Here is a 17,554-nt window from a genome sequence, read left to right as displayed (position 1 = left end):
ACAAGAACAGAAATCTATTAATATTCAATTCATAAGGACAGGGAAAAATTATGCTATGTCAACCTAATATATTGACATTAATTAGCGGTTAGCATTCATGCTTAGATTGATTTATAGCAGTGTTCAACTAATATAAACCAATCTTTCACGTCAATTGACAGTTATATCTGTTTTTTATAATAGAATCTAGCCAGTTACATGAACGTCCATCAAATTATTTCAATATGTTTTTTTTTGTTCTTCAATGTTACTAATACAAAATGCACAATAGGGAAATAATTGGGGATTAGCATTACCTGTGCACTGCTGCTTAACTGTGCATGTGAGAATGAAATGCACAATTTTGAATTGCATTGACATTTCTAGTACAACTACAGTAACAGGCTACCCGCAACATAATGATACATGGTATAGGCACATCAAGTGTCTCACGTAAAATCAATCACAGCAGTGTTAAGCCTGATTCATACTTCGTCTCGCGCTGAGATTAGCCCACCTACAAGCTCACAATGCATCGTGAATGTGGCGCGTTGTGAGCTTATACAGTAGGTCGGCTGTTCTTGGCCGTTCTCGGAGCGCGACAAAGCATATATTAGGTTTTTATCTGTGACAACAAGCTGAAAGAAACAAGACACCAACCAGCCAACCAACACCACATGTTCTCCACTCTCCAACTAAATTAAATTCTAAATTAATACATAGTGTAAGTAATGTTTAGTTGAACTATGGAAAAGCTTGTACTAAACAGGTACTTTTTTTTTTTTTAAAGATAGAAAACCAAGAGTTGAATAGTTAGTCATTACAGTGTGTGTGCATGTGTGCGTGCGAGCACAAAATAAATATCTGCATTTGTTTGACACATGTACAGTATGGGACAACAGCTTAATGATAGACATACAATACACTGTACACACAAATCTACCCATGAACGTTTCACACACCCCAAAGAAGAATTACTGTCCTGCACATAGCATATACTGTAGTAGAACACTACCATACAATGACACCGTCTTAAGAGAGTGTACAGTAGCGTCACACAGTACTGCACTGCATGTGCAGTAAGTGCAAGCAGAGCATCCAGTCAGGTAAATACTTGTCACCAACAGCAGGCCAAAGTTTCAATTGCCTACAGTTACGGCAAAGAATTCTCGCAGCATGTGCTCGGTACGCAATGGCTATGGGTTAGGTTAAACACTTTGAATGCAGTCCAATGAGTGTGAATATGGAACACACAACAACCCTGGAAAGAAAAAGAGGAAAACAGTATGCTTCTCATTTCTATTATTTCATCTCTTCTCAACTGTTCTTCCATTCATGTCCCTCTTCATTTATCATTGTCCATTGTAAAAGACACGTAAGGAGAAAGGCTTCTGTAATGCAGAGAAACATGCTCAACAAAATGCAAGAACAAAAAGTTATTATATCTCTGTGAAACTTATGTTTCACAGATATTATAAAAGACTGTGACTTCAGTACACATTTGCACTCAATGTACATTTTGGTTAAGTTTATTTATCACTGCACTTTGTATAATTCTAATGTGATGACTGCTTAATGTTCAAACCAGAGTGAATCAAACCAAAACAAAACACAGAATAGCAGCATGTATTTATGTATTCATATATGCTGTAGGCCTATTTTACTCCATAAAGTAAATTGTTACCCAAATAAACAAGTCAGAACCATAGCATAACCTGAAAGAAAACAATTATTTATTATCTATAAATGTACAAGATCAATAAAGTTATGCCACTAGCATCAGTCAATTTGATAAAAAAATATGAAAAGCTACATTATTTGAAAACAATAGATCCCAAAATACTTTTTGGAACAGGTACAATGCCTATTTACATGGAAATGTTCTATTTGTCAGCTCATGTTGCAGTTGTTTATGAAATATTCAACCACATCCAGCCATCTGCCTTTTAAGGAGACAAAACCTATAACAATGGATTATTTTATGGTAGAACCGACATGAACCCCAAGCCCCCACTGACAAAAGTATACATCAAAAATGTATTTTATATGAGTTTAATATATTCACGTGTGTAGATACAGATATGTACATGTTCAGTTTTAACTATTGACTTATCAAGCATCACTTTGAATGTGGAGCTAGGTAAATCTAGCTACTTGCATGAGTTCCTTACCACTGATTTGTACTTGTTTGCGCGCCGGTGTCGACATGCACCGCAGACCTGAAAGCTTGCAGTGTGGCAGATTATGAGCTTGTAGATTGACTATTTTCAGTGTAGGACCCTGGCGCGCAACCAAGTATAAATCACCCTTCAATTGACATTGCAGCCAACAGGGGCCTCATAGAGGCACTTTCAACATCGGATTATTTTTGTTTCTTTAAACAATGTTTATTTCAAAGTGTCCTAGGTGAATTTAATTGGGCACAACAATGTGAAATGTCTACAGAAACAAAATTATCTTCACCGCATTTGATACATTAAATTGCTACCATGAAGACATCAGTATTTTCATCATGTTTCATGTTGTGAATGCAATGCAACTGATCATTATCAATCACATAATTTGACATTTTCCTTGACTTCAACAACAACAAGAAAAGAAAATAGTATAGTCCAAGTATACTGGCATACCAGTAGCATTCAAACAGTATCATCCACATTGCACTTAAGATCAAACAGCATCCATGTGCATTCAAAAAGTCGAAGGAGGTTTTGAACACTGAGAGAACTGATGCTAGCAAGAATGTTAACTTTATGCTGAGACAACAATTTCCATCAGCTTTATGAATCAAGTCCAATATTGTGTACAATCTAGAATCCTGATATGTTGTGCAATATCTTCAAAAAGCACAAAATATGACACTAGTAAATATTGCATTGGGCTGTATAAATATCTGAAAGAAATTGTTGACTCAATATTTCACTATGAGCAAGCACTATGTCATCTAGTGTTAGCATAGGATAGGATCTACTCTTACTGAGATAACCATAACTTGAACTTTTATAAACATGTAAATTCATTGTTGTACATGTTATTTGTCACATTAACATTCAAGTCAGGTCCTGGCTTATATCCTAAATCTTGATACTGCATACCTAAATTCAGGTCATCTGGAAGCACAAAGGTTTTGTGATAAAATGGCAAACACTTTTCTGATTGTATAAACACTGCTAGATTAAGGATACTGGAATGGATTGTTTCTCTTTTACAAAGTATGAAAGTACCAAGTATGTATACTTTTGAAGAATTGTTTGTTAGTTCTAAAGCACATACAACTTTTTTTCCCCATGGTTGGGGACATAAGTCAAGCTACATTTTTGTTAGAGAACTTAGAGAACAGAGAAATAGAACAGACCTTTGTTGACAATTTTTTGTTAAATAGACATTGGTACAGAAACATTCATTCCTTACAATGAAATACACATTACCAATACACATGAAAATATAAAACTATTACAAAACTAAAATATTACTGTTATAAAATTAAAAAATGGCAGCTACAACATCAAAAAAATATTTAAGACCAGTAAGACAAGACCGACTTGAATCAGAACAAGACAAATGGCTCATGTCATTGTAATACTGTCAAGACATTTAGACTGTGAACATCTAAATTAAAGATAATAGGTAGATTGCCTATTAAATCTGTGCACATTCAAGATTAAAAATAGATTTGCATATTTACATATGTATGTGCACAGCATGTTTCCAGCATGTAATATTGCATGTATATTGCATATATGAGTATGTGTATAATTATATATATATTCAACTTTTTTTGCGTTCATGACATAATCATCTATTTTTATGACGATTGCAATCTGAGAGAAGACCGGGGGAGGGGGGCGGGGGTATTGAAATTAATCAAATTACTTAAAGCGAGTCTTTTAAAAGCTTTGAATAAATGGTGGCTTGTTTATTCATCTCTCGCTTTTTTAGCCTGTATCAAAATGATAGAGCAGGGAAAAAAACAATGAAAATGTTTTTTTTCTTTTCTTAAATCATAGAAAAAGTGACAAAAGAAGCAGAACAGATATTTAGAAAAACTAAACATCTACTGTTAGAAAAGGTTTTTGATGAATGGTCAGTCCACGCTGGGTTAAAATTACCTGCAGTTTGTTTGATAAAGGTAATGCTTATGTTTGGTACTATGGATCATGTCTTATGTAGAATCCACACATGCAAGCTCATTGTTTTAAAGGTTAGCAAAGAAACAACTGTTAGTAAAGTGCTTGTATTGGTGATAACTAATACAATATATAATTTGAATTGCTCTCATCTATACAACTTTATAAGTAATTGTTTTTGTACTTGTAGAAATCTTTGTAGTAAAATTTTAAGTGGATATATATATATATATATATATATATATATATATATATATATATATATATATATATATATATATATATACAGTATATATATATATATATATATGTATGTATATGCAACATTTTCATTCTCTCAATTCTCCTCCAAGTCCTGCTAGTTTTTATTTGCACAACTGTCCTTATTCGAAATTTATAATTAACTCTTTCTTGTGAGGTAACTACCATTTGAACGGGCCCGTTTGGGATCATATAGCAATATGTTTCTTTTTCTTTTCTTTTTTTGCACTGACATTGCTACTATCGATCAACAAAATCATTTTGCATGGCATTACAATGAAAAAAATGAAGAGTTGAAGGTACAGTAGTTCTTAATGTCAAGCTCAATTCTAGGGACACAGGGCCAGGTTATGTTTCCTATGAGCTGAAGAGGAATACCAAAATGGTGTTTATACTGTACATACATTAATATTCACAGGTGACAATGCAAAAAAAACAAAAAAAACTATTTACTATCACCAGAGTCTGCAATGTATTTTGTTCTTTGGCTAAATTAATTGTGTCATTATCATATCTCTGGACAGCATTCAGTGTGAATTAAGTGTGGTTTGGTCCAGAAAGCACAAAACAGATGTAAATCTACACACTTAATGCTAAGTTTTAAAACTTAATAACTTTAAAACTGTGCACGTGTTTTCATAATGTTCTTATTACTTAGCTTTAACGATGTCCTATTTCTTTTTCCTACCCATTTCAAATATGTATTCTATTTATATATATTTCTCTTAGGAATTCAACCTAAAAGTATATTTCTTTTAAAGCTAAACTTTTTTATGTGACCCCATCATCAGCTAACCTGGTGCATGCATCATAAACCACTGTATTCACAACAAGACAAGAGGTCATTCTCTCTACATTCAAGATCATGTTGAGTTATTGCTATTGCTTTCGCGCATCGTGTTTTTGTGTACAACTCTAATGGAGGTATGAGTGCTTTCTGTCCATAGCTAATCCACTGGATCTTTCAACATCCTATTAGTGAACCTCTCTTCAGCTACAAAATGGAGGGGATGGGGGATCGGCATCTGCGCAGTTGTCCTGGAGTCTCATAGGTTTCAAAGGGCGCGCTAGTGATGGGAGTGAGGCGCAGGGCTGACCCAGCCATTCCCGATATGTTATTCAAACTGCGAGATTTCTCATAGCCAGTCGCTTCAGGGAGTGAGAGTTAAACATTGGATTGAGACCGTGGGATTAAGGTTTATTTTTGTTGAATTTTTTTGTGTACAGTTGGAATTATTATTGTAGATCATGTCCAAAATGAAGTAAAAGAAAATCATAGTTGATAAGTTTGTACGTTTAATGACAATATAGCCAGGGGGGGTGGACATATTGAGGTTGATTAGTGTTAAATGGTGGTTACATAGTATTGAAACGTGAACATGAGCGTGTTATCAGATGGTTTACAAATTAAAAGGAGTATGTCAGAGAATAGAACAATTTGAGAGTAAAAAATGTAGAATGTTGTAAAATCATAACATGTTCAAGACATTTAAAGGACAGACAAGGACAGACATAGAGACAAGACAGGACAAAACAAGAAAATGCGAGTTATGATTTATGTCATTCATTTCTTTTCTTCTTCTCAAAACAGAAAAGCAAACGGTTTTCAAGATATTTAGGATTTTAACACACAGATGGCCAGTTGAATAAAGCACCCAACATTTTACAATATGAACTGAAACAAATGCTACAGTATGTGCAGGTGTTTTAGACAACCATGTGGCCAGAAGCATACAGTATTAGACAACACAGTAGCAAATACACCATGTTTAGATCCGACTCACAAGTGTTGACCAAATGAAGTTTGACGGTTGATGAGCCTAATTAAAAAACATTTACAGCCATTTTCTTTTATCATTTCATTTTTAAATTGTCTTCAATTTGATTTAGTATTTTCAGAATAAATAAATATGGAGATAAAAAAAGTTGTTGTTTTGTTAAGCTATTGCTGTTGTTGACAACTTCATATGGCCAACACAAAAACAACCTCCCTGCCACATTCAACATCACTTCCTGTTGCCGGTAATCATATCCTGTAATGGAGATCAGTTCACTGTTTTATATACAGTGGGAAACGACACACAGTCAAACAGGGTGCTTCACTGACAATATCCTGCACTGAAAGTGATTCTGAAGCTAAATAAATGATGCATAAGAGGACATACAGTAATACACTTACCGCTTATACCTATGTGTCATTTCCCTCTGTATATTTAAGTGTGTAAACACAGGACAAAGCATGCACACGTTGAACTCCCCCTGTATCAGTGGCCAGAGGTTGTAATGCCGTGTTGAAGTGCTGTTGAGTCAAGTGTAGTAGGAAACACCATTGGTAGGTAGTATTTGCTGCCCTAACAATGGCGAACCAAGCAAGAATGGGTGGAGCAGCACGGTATGTGTTAACCACTTAAACCCTCAAGTCTTAGTGAAACGGACCCGAGTTGTAACTGTACTTGGACCACTTTTTTACGTCATTTACACCAAATCACTGCAAGCTCACAAGCTTGTGAGCTTGTAGTCCTGCTATTTTTGGCGAAAGATCCCCACAGAATAGGGATGCCGTGGTTCAAGTGGTTAACAATGTGTTAGCAGATCTAATTTTCTAATTGATCGCAACAATTGCTTGTGGCACACCGAATCACTAATTCATAGAGTGTATTTATGGCCAATCTCCAACCATCTTAAGGAACACACAGTCACAGACAGACGACAACAAAACAACACCAATTAGTACAATACGATGACCTTTGCGCCTTCTTGCTGAAATGGAAAACTAGAAACTTCCCTATGGCAACGTTGTGGTGCACAGTGGCGGTGCAACTTCACCACTGTACATTAAACGTCACCATAAATAAAGGTCCTCTCTTTTTATTCCGACTGGCTCAGGCACATTAGTCCTGTAGGCAACTCTGTGAAATATTGATGAATAAAATGTTTTCTGGTCTTGCGTAGAAGCAGCATGCCACACGAACATTTCTACAACACTGCATGGACAACTGAGCTGCTGTTCCAGTGCTAAAGTTCAGCTACAGTAGTTTCCCATTCAGAGAAAACCTGAATATTCTTATACACGTTTATCTATTTTATTATTTCGCTGTCTTGTCGAATGCTGTATTCTGATTGGTCAGTCAAGGCACTGTGCGGTTATTTCCTGATAGCAGACCAGCCGTTCTCAATAACAGACCGGTGGCACTGCCTCTGTTTGCGCTGCTATCGGAGCAAAGCTTGTAAGCTAATATAATCATTTTAAATCAATATCCCATGTCAAATTATTGATTTTGTTCATAAGTAGCCATGTAATAAGTGGCATAATGTACAGTGAGGAAGTCGTTATTGGAAAATGAATCCCTTCAGGGCGAAGCAGGACCTCTGCTTTGCATCCGTCCTTTTTCAATAATAACCACCTCACTGTACATTAATCCCTTATACAGTATATCGTTGCTGTCGACTGGAAACCTCTTCAGTCCAAAACGATTCCTTTATTATTATTATTTGTTTAACCCATTAAGACCTGAGGTCGATTCTACAAATGCCATCTAAATCAGTAGTTCTCACACTTTCAAAATGTCAAAAATAGCAGATGTACAAGCTCGCTGTGAGCTTGTAGATCTGCTATTTTTGAATAGCCAACGCTAAAATCTAAGATGGCACAGATGCTTTCCCGGTTTTAATGGGTTCAATTTAAATCTCACAAGTTGTGATGGCCTGAACCACTTTTGTGAGACACAAGCAGGGCATTCATCTACGAAAAAACATCAAGTTTAAATAAGGAGATACGAGGTTCGGCAGCAACAATATAAATCCCCTCACAAGACTGAAAGATGCTCAGGTCGCACTTAACCCAACCCCATATTATTCATTATTCAATAGTCGATCATGAAGATCGGCTATTTTTGTCAAAGGTATTTAGTTTAGAGTGAAGACAGGAAGGGGCCTATCCGGTCGACTAAGTAGCCTATAGGGTTTAAGTGGTTCTCTAATCGGTGTTTTAAGACATTTACCATTAGTGATAAACATTGTAGCAACATACTGTAGGACCGCGATGATTCACATATACTTTTTGCTTCCTAGGTGTATTGTGTACTTAATACAGTCAATATACTTTTTCATTTATATTTACAATGGCGTGAATCAAAGGGGCTGTTTAATATACTAGAGTATACCTGACGAAGGCCACATAGGCCAAAACATTGTGTTTTTTAACCGCTGCATAAAATAAAATATTTTTTCTGGGAGCATTAAGACAGTGTGCGGACCTTCTCTCTCTCTAGCTGTTTAATATACTGACATTTCAATTTTAGAAGTGAAATAAATGAATATTCTACTTTACTGTTAAAACTGTTTAAAACAAGACCTAAGTGACAACTACTGCAGTCAATTCAGTTTGGTTTGAACTGGTAAGGCCTTATAGACATTCATATTAGAACACTGGCAGTGTGTTGATAATGTAAATTACTTTTAAACAGTTTCAAGGTCTTAATCACTGTAAATGAACAATCTTCATAAGCACCAACACGTCAGCACTTTAGGCTTGGAAGGATGGCCCACATGGTTCCAATAATTCAATACAGTGTTGTTTTCCAAACTGTTCTGCTAATGTTCCCACAGCTCATTTGAGAGTAATTGAAAAGTTACAAGTTACTCTCAGTTGATGGAATCAATACACACGTCTTGGACAGGATTAATTGTCACCAATGTTGTTTGCCAGCTTTTGGTTCCCTTTCAGCACTAAGAGTATTGAGGATTTGTTGTGCGCTACCTTTGACTAATGATGACGAATGCCCTCTGGGTTTGAAGTATGTATCAAACATTGCAGTGCTCAAAAAGCAGGGCTGGGGAACCCTTCTATCAAGCTTACACCAATAGCTTTTTATACTACCCAGCAATTCCATTGGATCTTCTCTCGGTGCTAAGCAGATATCAGCATGCAGCATGCAAAAATATGAGAGAGGAAGGGAGAAAGAGGAAGAGAAAAGGAACACACGGCTCACTTCCAATGAAATCTCAAATATATATACTGTAGCTCAAATCTATAAACCATATTCACATGACGGCCATTTTGCTCTTCAGGGGGTGGGAAATTAAGCCCTCGGAGTATGACATAATAATAAAATGGCTACCGTATGAATATTATCAATGATGTTTCTAAAGACTAAATCCAAAATAAAATTCTTAAGAGAGCATAAATCTGGCTTTTGATTTGATTACTTTGGTGAAATTCCTCCTCTGTATTTCACCCATACTAGGGAGCACTGAGCAGCCATAGTGCAGCGCTCGGGGAGGCCCTGTTACTTATAACATACTGTAAGTCCTTTTATATCCAAAACGAAGGCCTTCTTGCTTATAGTGTGTAAGTATGGATTCTCATTGACACTGTTGAACATACAAATAATTTGCAACATGTCAAGTGGAACACGAGAAAAATATCACATGTAAGTTAAGCTGATGAAGCTGATGAAAATCAATGTAATGAGAGGAAGATAATTTTCATCTGACATTTAAATGACATGTTTGGTCAGCTACAGCGTAGCCAAGCGTCATTGATTAATAAATCATTTGTTTGTGCAGCTATGGCAACCCGGATTCAAACCTGGGTCTCCCGCGTGGGACACCAACCATCTACCGCTCAGCCAGAGCTGAATCCCGCTTGCCCAAGGGGGATATTAGGCTTCTGGTTTTCAGACAGCGCTACTCTGCTCTAGGCACAGTGAATTCTCAAGTGTTGATTTAACGCAGAAAATATTAAAATGGCACCCAGGTGAATTTTTACACCCTTAAGTGTTAAATTAACATTCCAGACATTACTGCGTAAATAGTCACAGTTCTTAAAGCTACAATCCGTGACTTACTTTAAAGAATAAAGTTATTTTAACCATTGTGAATCGTACCGCGTGTTAACACAATAGTAACCGTAGCACATCTGAAGTGGTTGGGGGCGGTCTCCCTACTCTTCCACTTTAGACAATTCCACCCCGGTGTTGGTATAGGACACCTACAGTACTGGTTGACAATGTCAACAAAGTTATTCAATGCAGACGGCGCACCGGATTGGACACTGGAGGTGTCTTTATTGTAGTTCGGACATTGTCGTGATTAGGCTACCTCTCTCTGTTGGGACAGGCATTAAACTTACAGACTGTAGCTTTAAGCCTGCTGCAGAGATAACATAGATACTGTACCAACCAGACTTATTAGATGATGCAGCCTACGAGAGGGTCTGCTCACTGCTTCACAGCAAAATCACCAGAAGGCTTGGCGTTGAGCAAGTCCGCTCTGGGATTCCCCATCAGGGAAAACAAGTAAGTCTCCCCGTCAACCGTGGTTGATGTTGACATAATATTACCTACCTAAATTCACACTTAATTTACACTCTGGAGGGTGTAAGCACCTACCTACTGTCAGACTTTTGTTACATTTGCACTGCACCGGCGGCCTGGGAATGGGATGGTAGAATGAGTGTTAATCACAGAGGGGATAAATGGTCTGAGGGGAAAACAGAACACACACTCACACACACAGGGGGACTGAGAAAAAAGGAGAAGCAAATATTCTGGCCAGATTTCTCACCAAGAAAATTCACATTCTGGAAAATGTACAGGTGTGTGTGTGTGTGTGTGTGTGTGTGTGTGTGTGTGTGTGTGTGTGTGTGTGTGTGTGTGTGTGTGTGTGTGTGTGTGTGTGTGTGTGTGTGTGTGTGTGTGTGTGTGTGCAAGACAAATTAGCAACTGGGCCATCTACGTTATGTTGACATTCCTGTCCATAAATGCTTAACATTTATATCAAAATTCTGTAAGGTTACTTTATAAATTCATAGTGTTTTACTGTAGGCAGTGTTGTGTGAAAGACTTTAGTGCAGGAATTGCTGACTCCATTCCGATGCTGTTCTTGAAACCAGAAGGTTATGGTGTCATACTGTATCATATTCTTACATGAGATCGGCAGCTTGTTAAAGATGCCGTGTGCTCCAATTACATTAGATCTATTGATCGCTTCTGGACCACAACAGAAGCCACAACGTTCTACTACATGCCTGGGATGTCTTAAGAGGGAAACACCACAATGTTATCTTGTATGTTCTTGTTAATTATATCTAAGTTATTAAGTTGTTAAATATTTCATACATTTACATACACTATACATTGTTTCTAATCCGAATTATGGTACAAATCTGGCTACGGTTGACATATTTGCAGAGTGTTGTGATGAAGAGACACTGTGAAAAGTACAGTGGTATTAAATGTAGACAGGTTAGTACATGCACGCACACGCACACACACACACACACACACACACACACACACACACACACACACACACACACACACACACACACACCCTACAGGAAACAACATGGGCTACAAAGACAGTACAATGAAACACAGGATGAGGTTGACAATTGTTGATATGATATGAAACATACTTACAAAACAAAGATCTCAAAAGTGGGTTAATGGAACTTAATTTATTTCAGTTATCCAGCCTTTAAATATAATCTGCTGCTTCTTTTTGCTAAATCACTCTAGAAGACTGACTGTTGTGTCTAGGAAGTGAAATCTCTCCAACTAAATGTCTCTGCACCATACACCAGATAGAAAAACGGAAGAAATTGTTCATTGATAATGAAGATGGACGTACTGTATACTGCATGATACTACCGTGATCTGATTCATATTAACTCATTGATTGCCAATGACGTGTTTTGACGTATGTCAATCCAACGGCCACACCGCCAATGACGTCTTTTGATGCATGTTCAGTTTTTACGCTAGATGGCGCTCTTCACTAACCTATGAGTCACCATTTGATTCCCGGTGAAGCAGTGAAGCAGGAAATCACGTGATCCCCCCCAAAAAATAACACATTCACTCCCATTCTAATGGATTTGGAAGAATGCCATTTTCACTGCTGTCTGTTGCTTTTTGGCGAAAACAACCTACATTCAACTGCCAAGAACTATTGAACGGATTATCGCGATTCTACGATTTTTCCCGATTCTACGAGACTCGGATACGTCTTTTAAAGCGATCGGTGGATTGATCGTTGTGAAGAATAATATTCTATGACTTTTCTAAGGTTAGTGAAAACGCTCGGAATCGCTGGCAAGGTCGGCTATAGACAATGTTTTACTCTGCCGGTTAATGAGTTAGGTCTGGGGGTGGTTATAATAAAATAGCCTCAGTGAAATTTTTATTCTTGTGGGCATGCATAATAATATGCATAATAATTAGAGCATCAACACCTACACTCCATAATATGTGTTGGACTGAGTTAGGTTCTGAATCCTATAGTGAACATCCTGAACCAGTGAGATTTCTGGCATTTTCACCACAGCAAGTGCATTTTTAAAGGACCATGGTCTGGCATATTTAGCTCATTAACTAGGACTCACCGTAAATTCAACATTACTGCTGACCATTAAAAAAAAAAATGGAATAATAAACAGATTTTTCTCATTTTAAAATGTCTTTCAGCTGATAAACCAACCGTCAAATTCTCTGCTTCTGCTGCTGATTCTGTTTGTATTAAGAACAGACGTTTGAATTTAGCTCATGAATCAATCATCAATCAAGTCTTTCTGCACTTTAACATGCATTAATAAACCAACAAAATAAATGCTGATAGAATTTTGTTGAATAACTAATCTCAAGTATAAGTTTTACCATACCGAAATTAACACAGTGTCCTCCACAGAAATCAAACAAACCAAGCTATGCTTTGGGAAATGGACATCAGTAAGACTGGGAATAATAGTGAATGAGCTAAACAGGCCAGAACAGCTGGTATCTGTTACAATCTTTTGCTGGTAATTTCCTACCCTCCTTTATCAGTCCATTTCTTCAAAGAAGGACAAGGGATGATGAACTGAAAGTAGAGAAAACTAATTGTACAGAAAAACTCAAAAAGACAGAGGCAACCAAATACACCTACACAAAACGACATTACAAAAATATATATATGATGCACAAAATAACTAGATTGCACAAAAATGAAAAGAATGAAAAAAGGACCACATTTGCCCGACCAGACACATAATAACACAAACATAAGCAACACTGATGCAGAAAAAAACACTTCACAAACAATATAGAGACACAATGTCAGAATACAAAGGACGGACATTAATACGTACAGAAAAAAAAGAAGGGGGAAAAGTAGGCACTTGTAAACATCAAAACAGACACAAAGAACAAAACAGAGACAGACAGAGAGAGAGAGAGGGTACAGAAATAGAGGGAGTTCCCTATAAGAGAAAGAGCTTATTGAACAAGGTCTAAAGAGTGATAGAGAGCCGACAATCAGAGGCCTACTGTAATTGACTGCTTGACCGTACTGAACCATGCATATTTCATTTGGTGCGTAAGGGGTCAAAATGGACAAAAATCGAAGAGAGGAGACAGATCATAAGTTGGCAAAGACTTCTAAAGCACTTATGTACAAAACTAAAATAAAAAAGGAGCATACAAGAACCATTGTTCAGACAATAAGAGAATCCCTCTTTAAAAGACAAGAACGTGCTGTGCAGCTGGAACACTGGCTAACAGAAAGCCTATTGTTGCTCATATATCATACTCTCTATCTCTTTTAAGAACTACATGCCATTAGTGACATTGACTGGCCATCGTTGTCCATTATGTATTAATAGAGCTACATGTCATTCATATGACATTGACTGGCCATTGTGGTTTATTATGTATTAATAGAGCTACATGTCATTCATATGACATTGAATGGTCATTGTGGTCTACAGTGTATACAGTAGGGAATGCATTGATAGGCATAGACAATAACCTCACTGTAAAGTATTGAAGAATCAGTTTCCAGAAAAGGATGAAGAAAGATCCTATCGATCCTTGTTTACTGTCCTCTGTCCAACACCCAAGACTGTGGAACGACTAATAGGATTAAGGAGTGCTACAGCACCCCAAAAACACGCACACTGCCTTTAAAAAACGTGATTAGAACTTGGAAAATGACCTTAGTACCACCAATGTAGCTTTTTGAAAGCTGGACTCCTCTTTTATGTTAAAGAGGGATTTTATTGTATAAGAAAGAACCATTGAAACAGAAAACTGAAGGAATATCAAGGATCTCTGTGTGTAGGGCTTGGACTGCTCAATGCTTGCTTACCTTAAGGCAGCATCGAGGCAGTTTTCAATCAAGTCTGTCATTGAGTCTGTCTGGTCAGTCAGTGTGTATAGGTGCTTCAGTCACCAAGTGCAGTTTTGTGAACAAAATATTATTTGGACTTTCATCGAGGTCTGCACAGTACAAATACAGTACATAAAGTCTTGACCTTTGAACCACACTGGGCACTGAGAACACAGTTACATGATCAGGGGAATAGCACTTCTGTTCAGACCCATAACACGCCCACAATGCCACATACTGGAAGCCAGCTTTGTAATGCATTTTTACATCAAATTGGGACCGTCTGGCTCAATGAAAACCAGCAACGGCTGCAAAACGTGCTCTTTGTTTCGGCGCGGTATGTGTCATAGTGTACTATCCAGTGACCTTTAACAGCTCCCAGCTGACCCCAGTGACCTTACACCCCATTGTTCTACACTGCATTCAGTGTCACAACCGTGGCAATCAAGGCAGGCCAATTGATCTATAGAAAACACTTGATATGTACATATTAGGTATGCATATTCTTGTGCACGTTCTGCACTGTATTCCGGATAGGGCTTTAGCTACAACTTTCTTTTTGCTGAAAATATACTTTTTTTTTTTCAGCTGAAAATAATAGTCAATGATGACTTAAGTTGGTCTGCGCATGACAACGTGTACATATCATATCAAGCACTGCAATATAAAACTATAAAACTATTTATTATTGATTGATTGATTTTCAGAATTCTTTCAAGTCCTAAAAAAGAATGCATTGAATGTCGCCAGGGTTTAGGTCAGTGAGGCCGAGAGAGTGACACAAACAAGTAACAACACCACAATAAAAATAAAATACACCAAAAGAAATAAAAATAAGCCACACGACAAAATACGAACACAACACTTAGACGGCATTGAGAAGGACAGGGACACGGTGTATAAGGAACATGTAAGAATGAATATAAGCCCACATACAAACGCGTGATATGACACAACCTGAAGGGAGAAAACAACAACACACAGGCACATCAGACAACAACAGGACCCACTGTTCTCTTCTTCTTCTTCACTGCTTTGTTTTTGTTGTCGTTTTGTTATTATTAGTTATTAACACAGGACACTCACTGCAAACCGCATGAGCTCTTATACACACACGCTCACTAGCTCACGCACACTGCTGCATCGGTTGACCGTTATGCATTAAGCGGTCTGAATCGGCCCACAAGGGCGTACTCAAGAAAATGCTGCTTGAAGTGCCTGCACAGTAAAATCGTCAGTCTTAATGTAACTCTGAGCGTGCAAATGTAACCAAATGGACCTGTAAGGGTCCATTTGGTTACATTAACACTCAGTATTTTACTGTGTATTCATTTACACATGAACACCCTAACCATTACGGACACAGTTCCCACTGTAGTCCCCGATTAGTTTCCCCATAACTCTATTTTCCATCTTGTACATTTTGTATGAGTAAGTGTTAAGCAAGCATAATGGATGTTCAGTTAATTGCAAGATTATCGTTGAGTTCATAAAACTGTTATGAAGCACGGCTACAGTATATAGCCCATAGAAGTTGGATGGTTTGGCTGGATAAAATATTGGATACAAAACGAAGTGCTATACCCAACCTTAGCACAGCTGTTGTTATCGGCCACCTAATGTAAAGTAACACTTAAAATTCACACCACACTTTCAGTCACATAGAAGACACTTCAGAGATGATACTTAAAACTCCACTGAACATAGAGACACGACACAGTGGACACAGAGGCGTATGTTTGTGATTTGGAACCATGCACGCACGGTGTGCGCGAATGTGGGTGTCAGTGTTTAAGTGTGGGTGTCAACATGTCACCGGCGAAAACCCTATTTTTCAAGTGAGCAGCTGCAAAACATGCTACGGTATGTTGTGTTAGTAGGGTGTCATATTTTCCTATAGGTTTTGATCAAGGTTCGACTAGGCTAAGGGCTCTGTCTTGCGACTTTTATTAAAACGTTTTGGTGTTACCTCTGTTGGCCTATGGTTTGATCCAGGAGGAGGTGGAGTTTGCATTGAGGTCCTGCTGTAACAGAGACCCTTCCATCTTATACCAATCCTCAGTCAGAGGGGAGTCTGGGCTGGCTGCCGACGCCTCTAGTTAGTTGTTAACAAGGGGGGGTTTTGGAAGTTTGGAAGGTGTGAGGGAGTGTTTTAGTGCAGGTAGTTGGTGGTGGTGGTTGGATTGCAACAGTACAAAACAAACAAACAAAACGGTTAAAACAAATGAATTGAGGTGCCAGGTTTTCAAAAATATAAGCACAAGAGCAGACCCAGGGGAGAAAAGAAAGGGAAAGGACGGAGGGGGCGAGGTGCACCACAAAGGAAAAGAGGAGGGGAATGAAGATATTGATTCAAAGACGGGGCAGAGAAGAAAAGGAGCAGGGAGGTGGGGTTTTAGGGGAGGGGAGGGGAGGGGAGGGGAGGGGAGGGGAGGGGGGGAGCATCACAAGGGGGAGGCGGGGCGGGAGGGGTAGGTTGCAAGACAAAACAAAACAAAGGTTAAGGTAGGAGGAAGGGAAGAGAGAGAGAAAGAGAGAGAGAGAGAGAGAGAGAGAGAGAGAGAGAGAGAGAGAGAGAGAGAGAGGAGGAACAGGGAGAGAAAAAAAACATAAGTGACGAGAAGTCAAATTAATGCATGGTTAACTGTCTTGAGTCCAGAAGACAGAGAGAGAGAGATCATTTATGAGCATGAATGAATGTGAGCAGATGAGACACATAAAAAAACCCAAACAAATCCAGACAGCATGGAGATGGACGAGTAAACACTCTGAGACAGAGCTGAGAGATATGTAGACAGACGGGTAGAGGGACAGAAAACCTGTGACAATCGTCCCCTATCAACATGGCAGCCATTTTGCTCTTACATCATACCCGAGTATGACATAAGAGAAACATGTCCGCCATGTGAATACGGAACAACAGAACTAAAACAGATGATACCGAGCTGTGATGGAAACGGAGACAGCATGGATGTGAAGAGGTGGAAACAAACAGCAGAGCAGAAGAGCTAAAATGTACCGTCTGCGTGTGTGCGTGT

General features: G+C 38.2%; 1 protein-coding gene across 5 annotated transcripts in view; it reads right to left on the bottom strand.

Moving 5' to 3' along the window:
* LOC311059793 (voltage-gated potassium channel KCNC1-like) overlaps nt 1–17,554 on the bottom strand; it is a gene marked incomplete at both ends in the record, with an annotated part of 52,321 nt that overhangs the window by 5,720 nt on the left and 29,047 nt on the right. For 2 of the 5 annotated variants that reach the window (XM_084077857.1, XM_084077859.1), the window contains one exon: nt 5,362–5,516. In XM_084077857.1, the coding sequence (XP_083933983.1) occupies nt 5,362–5,516 (155 nt within the window). Of the gene's footprint in view, nt 1–5,361; nt 5,517–11,682; nt 11,704–15,452; nt 15,474–16,485; nt 16,612–17,554 lie in introns of those variants that run through there. The other 3 variants (XM_084077855.1, XM_084077856.1, XM_084077858.1) reach the window with 3 other exon arrangements.

Source organism: Gymnoscopelus microlampas, assembly GCF_963454915.1.
Source record: "Gymnoscopelus microlampas genome assembly, chromosome: 14".
NCBI lineage: Eukaryota > Metazoa > Chordata > Actinopteri > Myctophiformes > Myctophidae > Gymnoscopelus > Gymnoscopelus microlampas.
The sequence above is the reverse complement of the archived record's forward strand: the minus strand, read 5'-3'. Positions and strand labels throughout refer to the sequence as shown.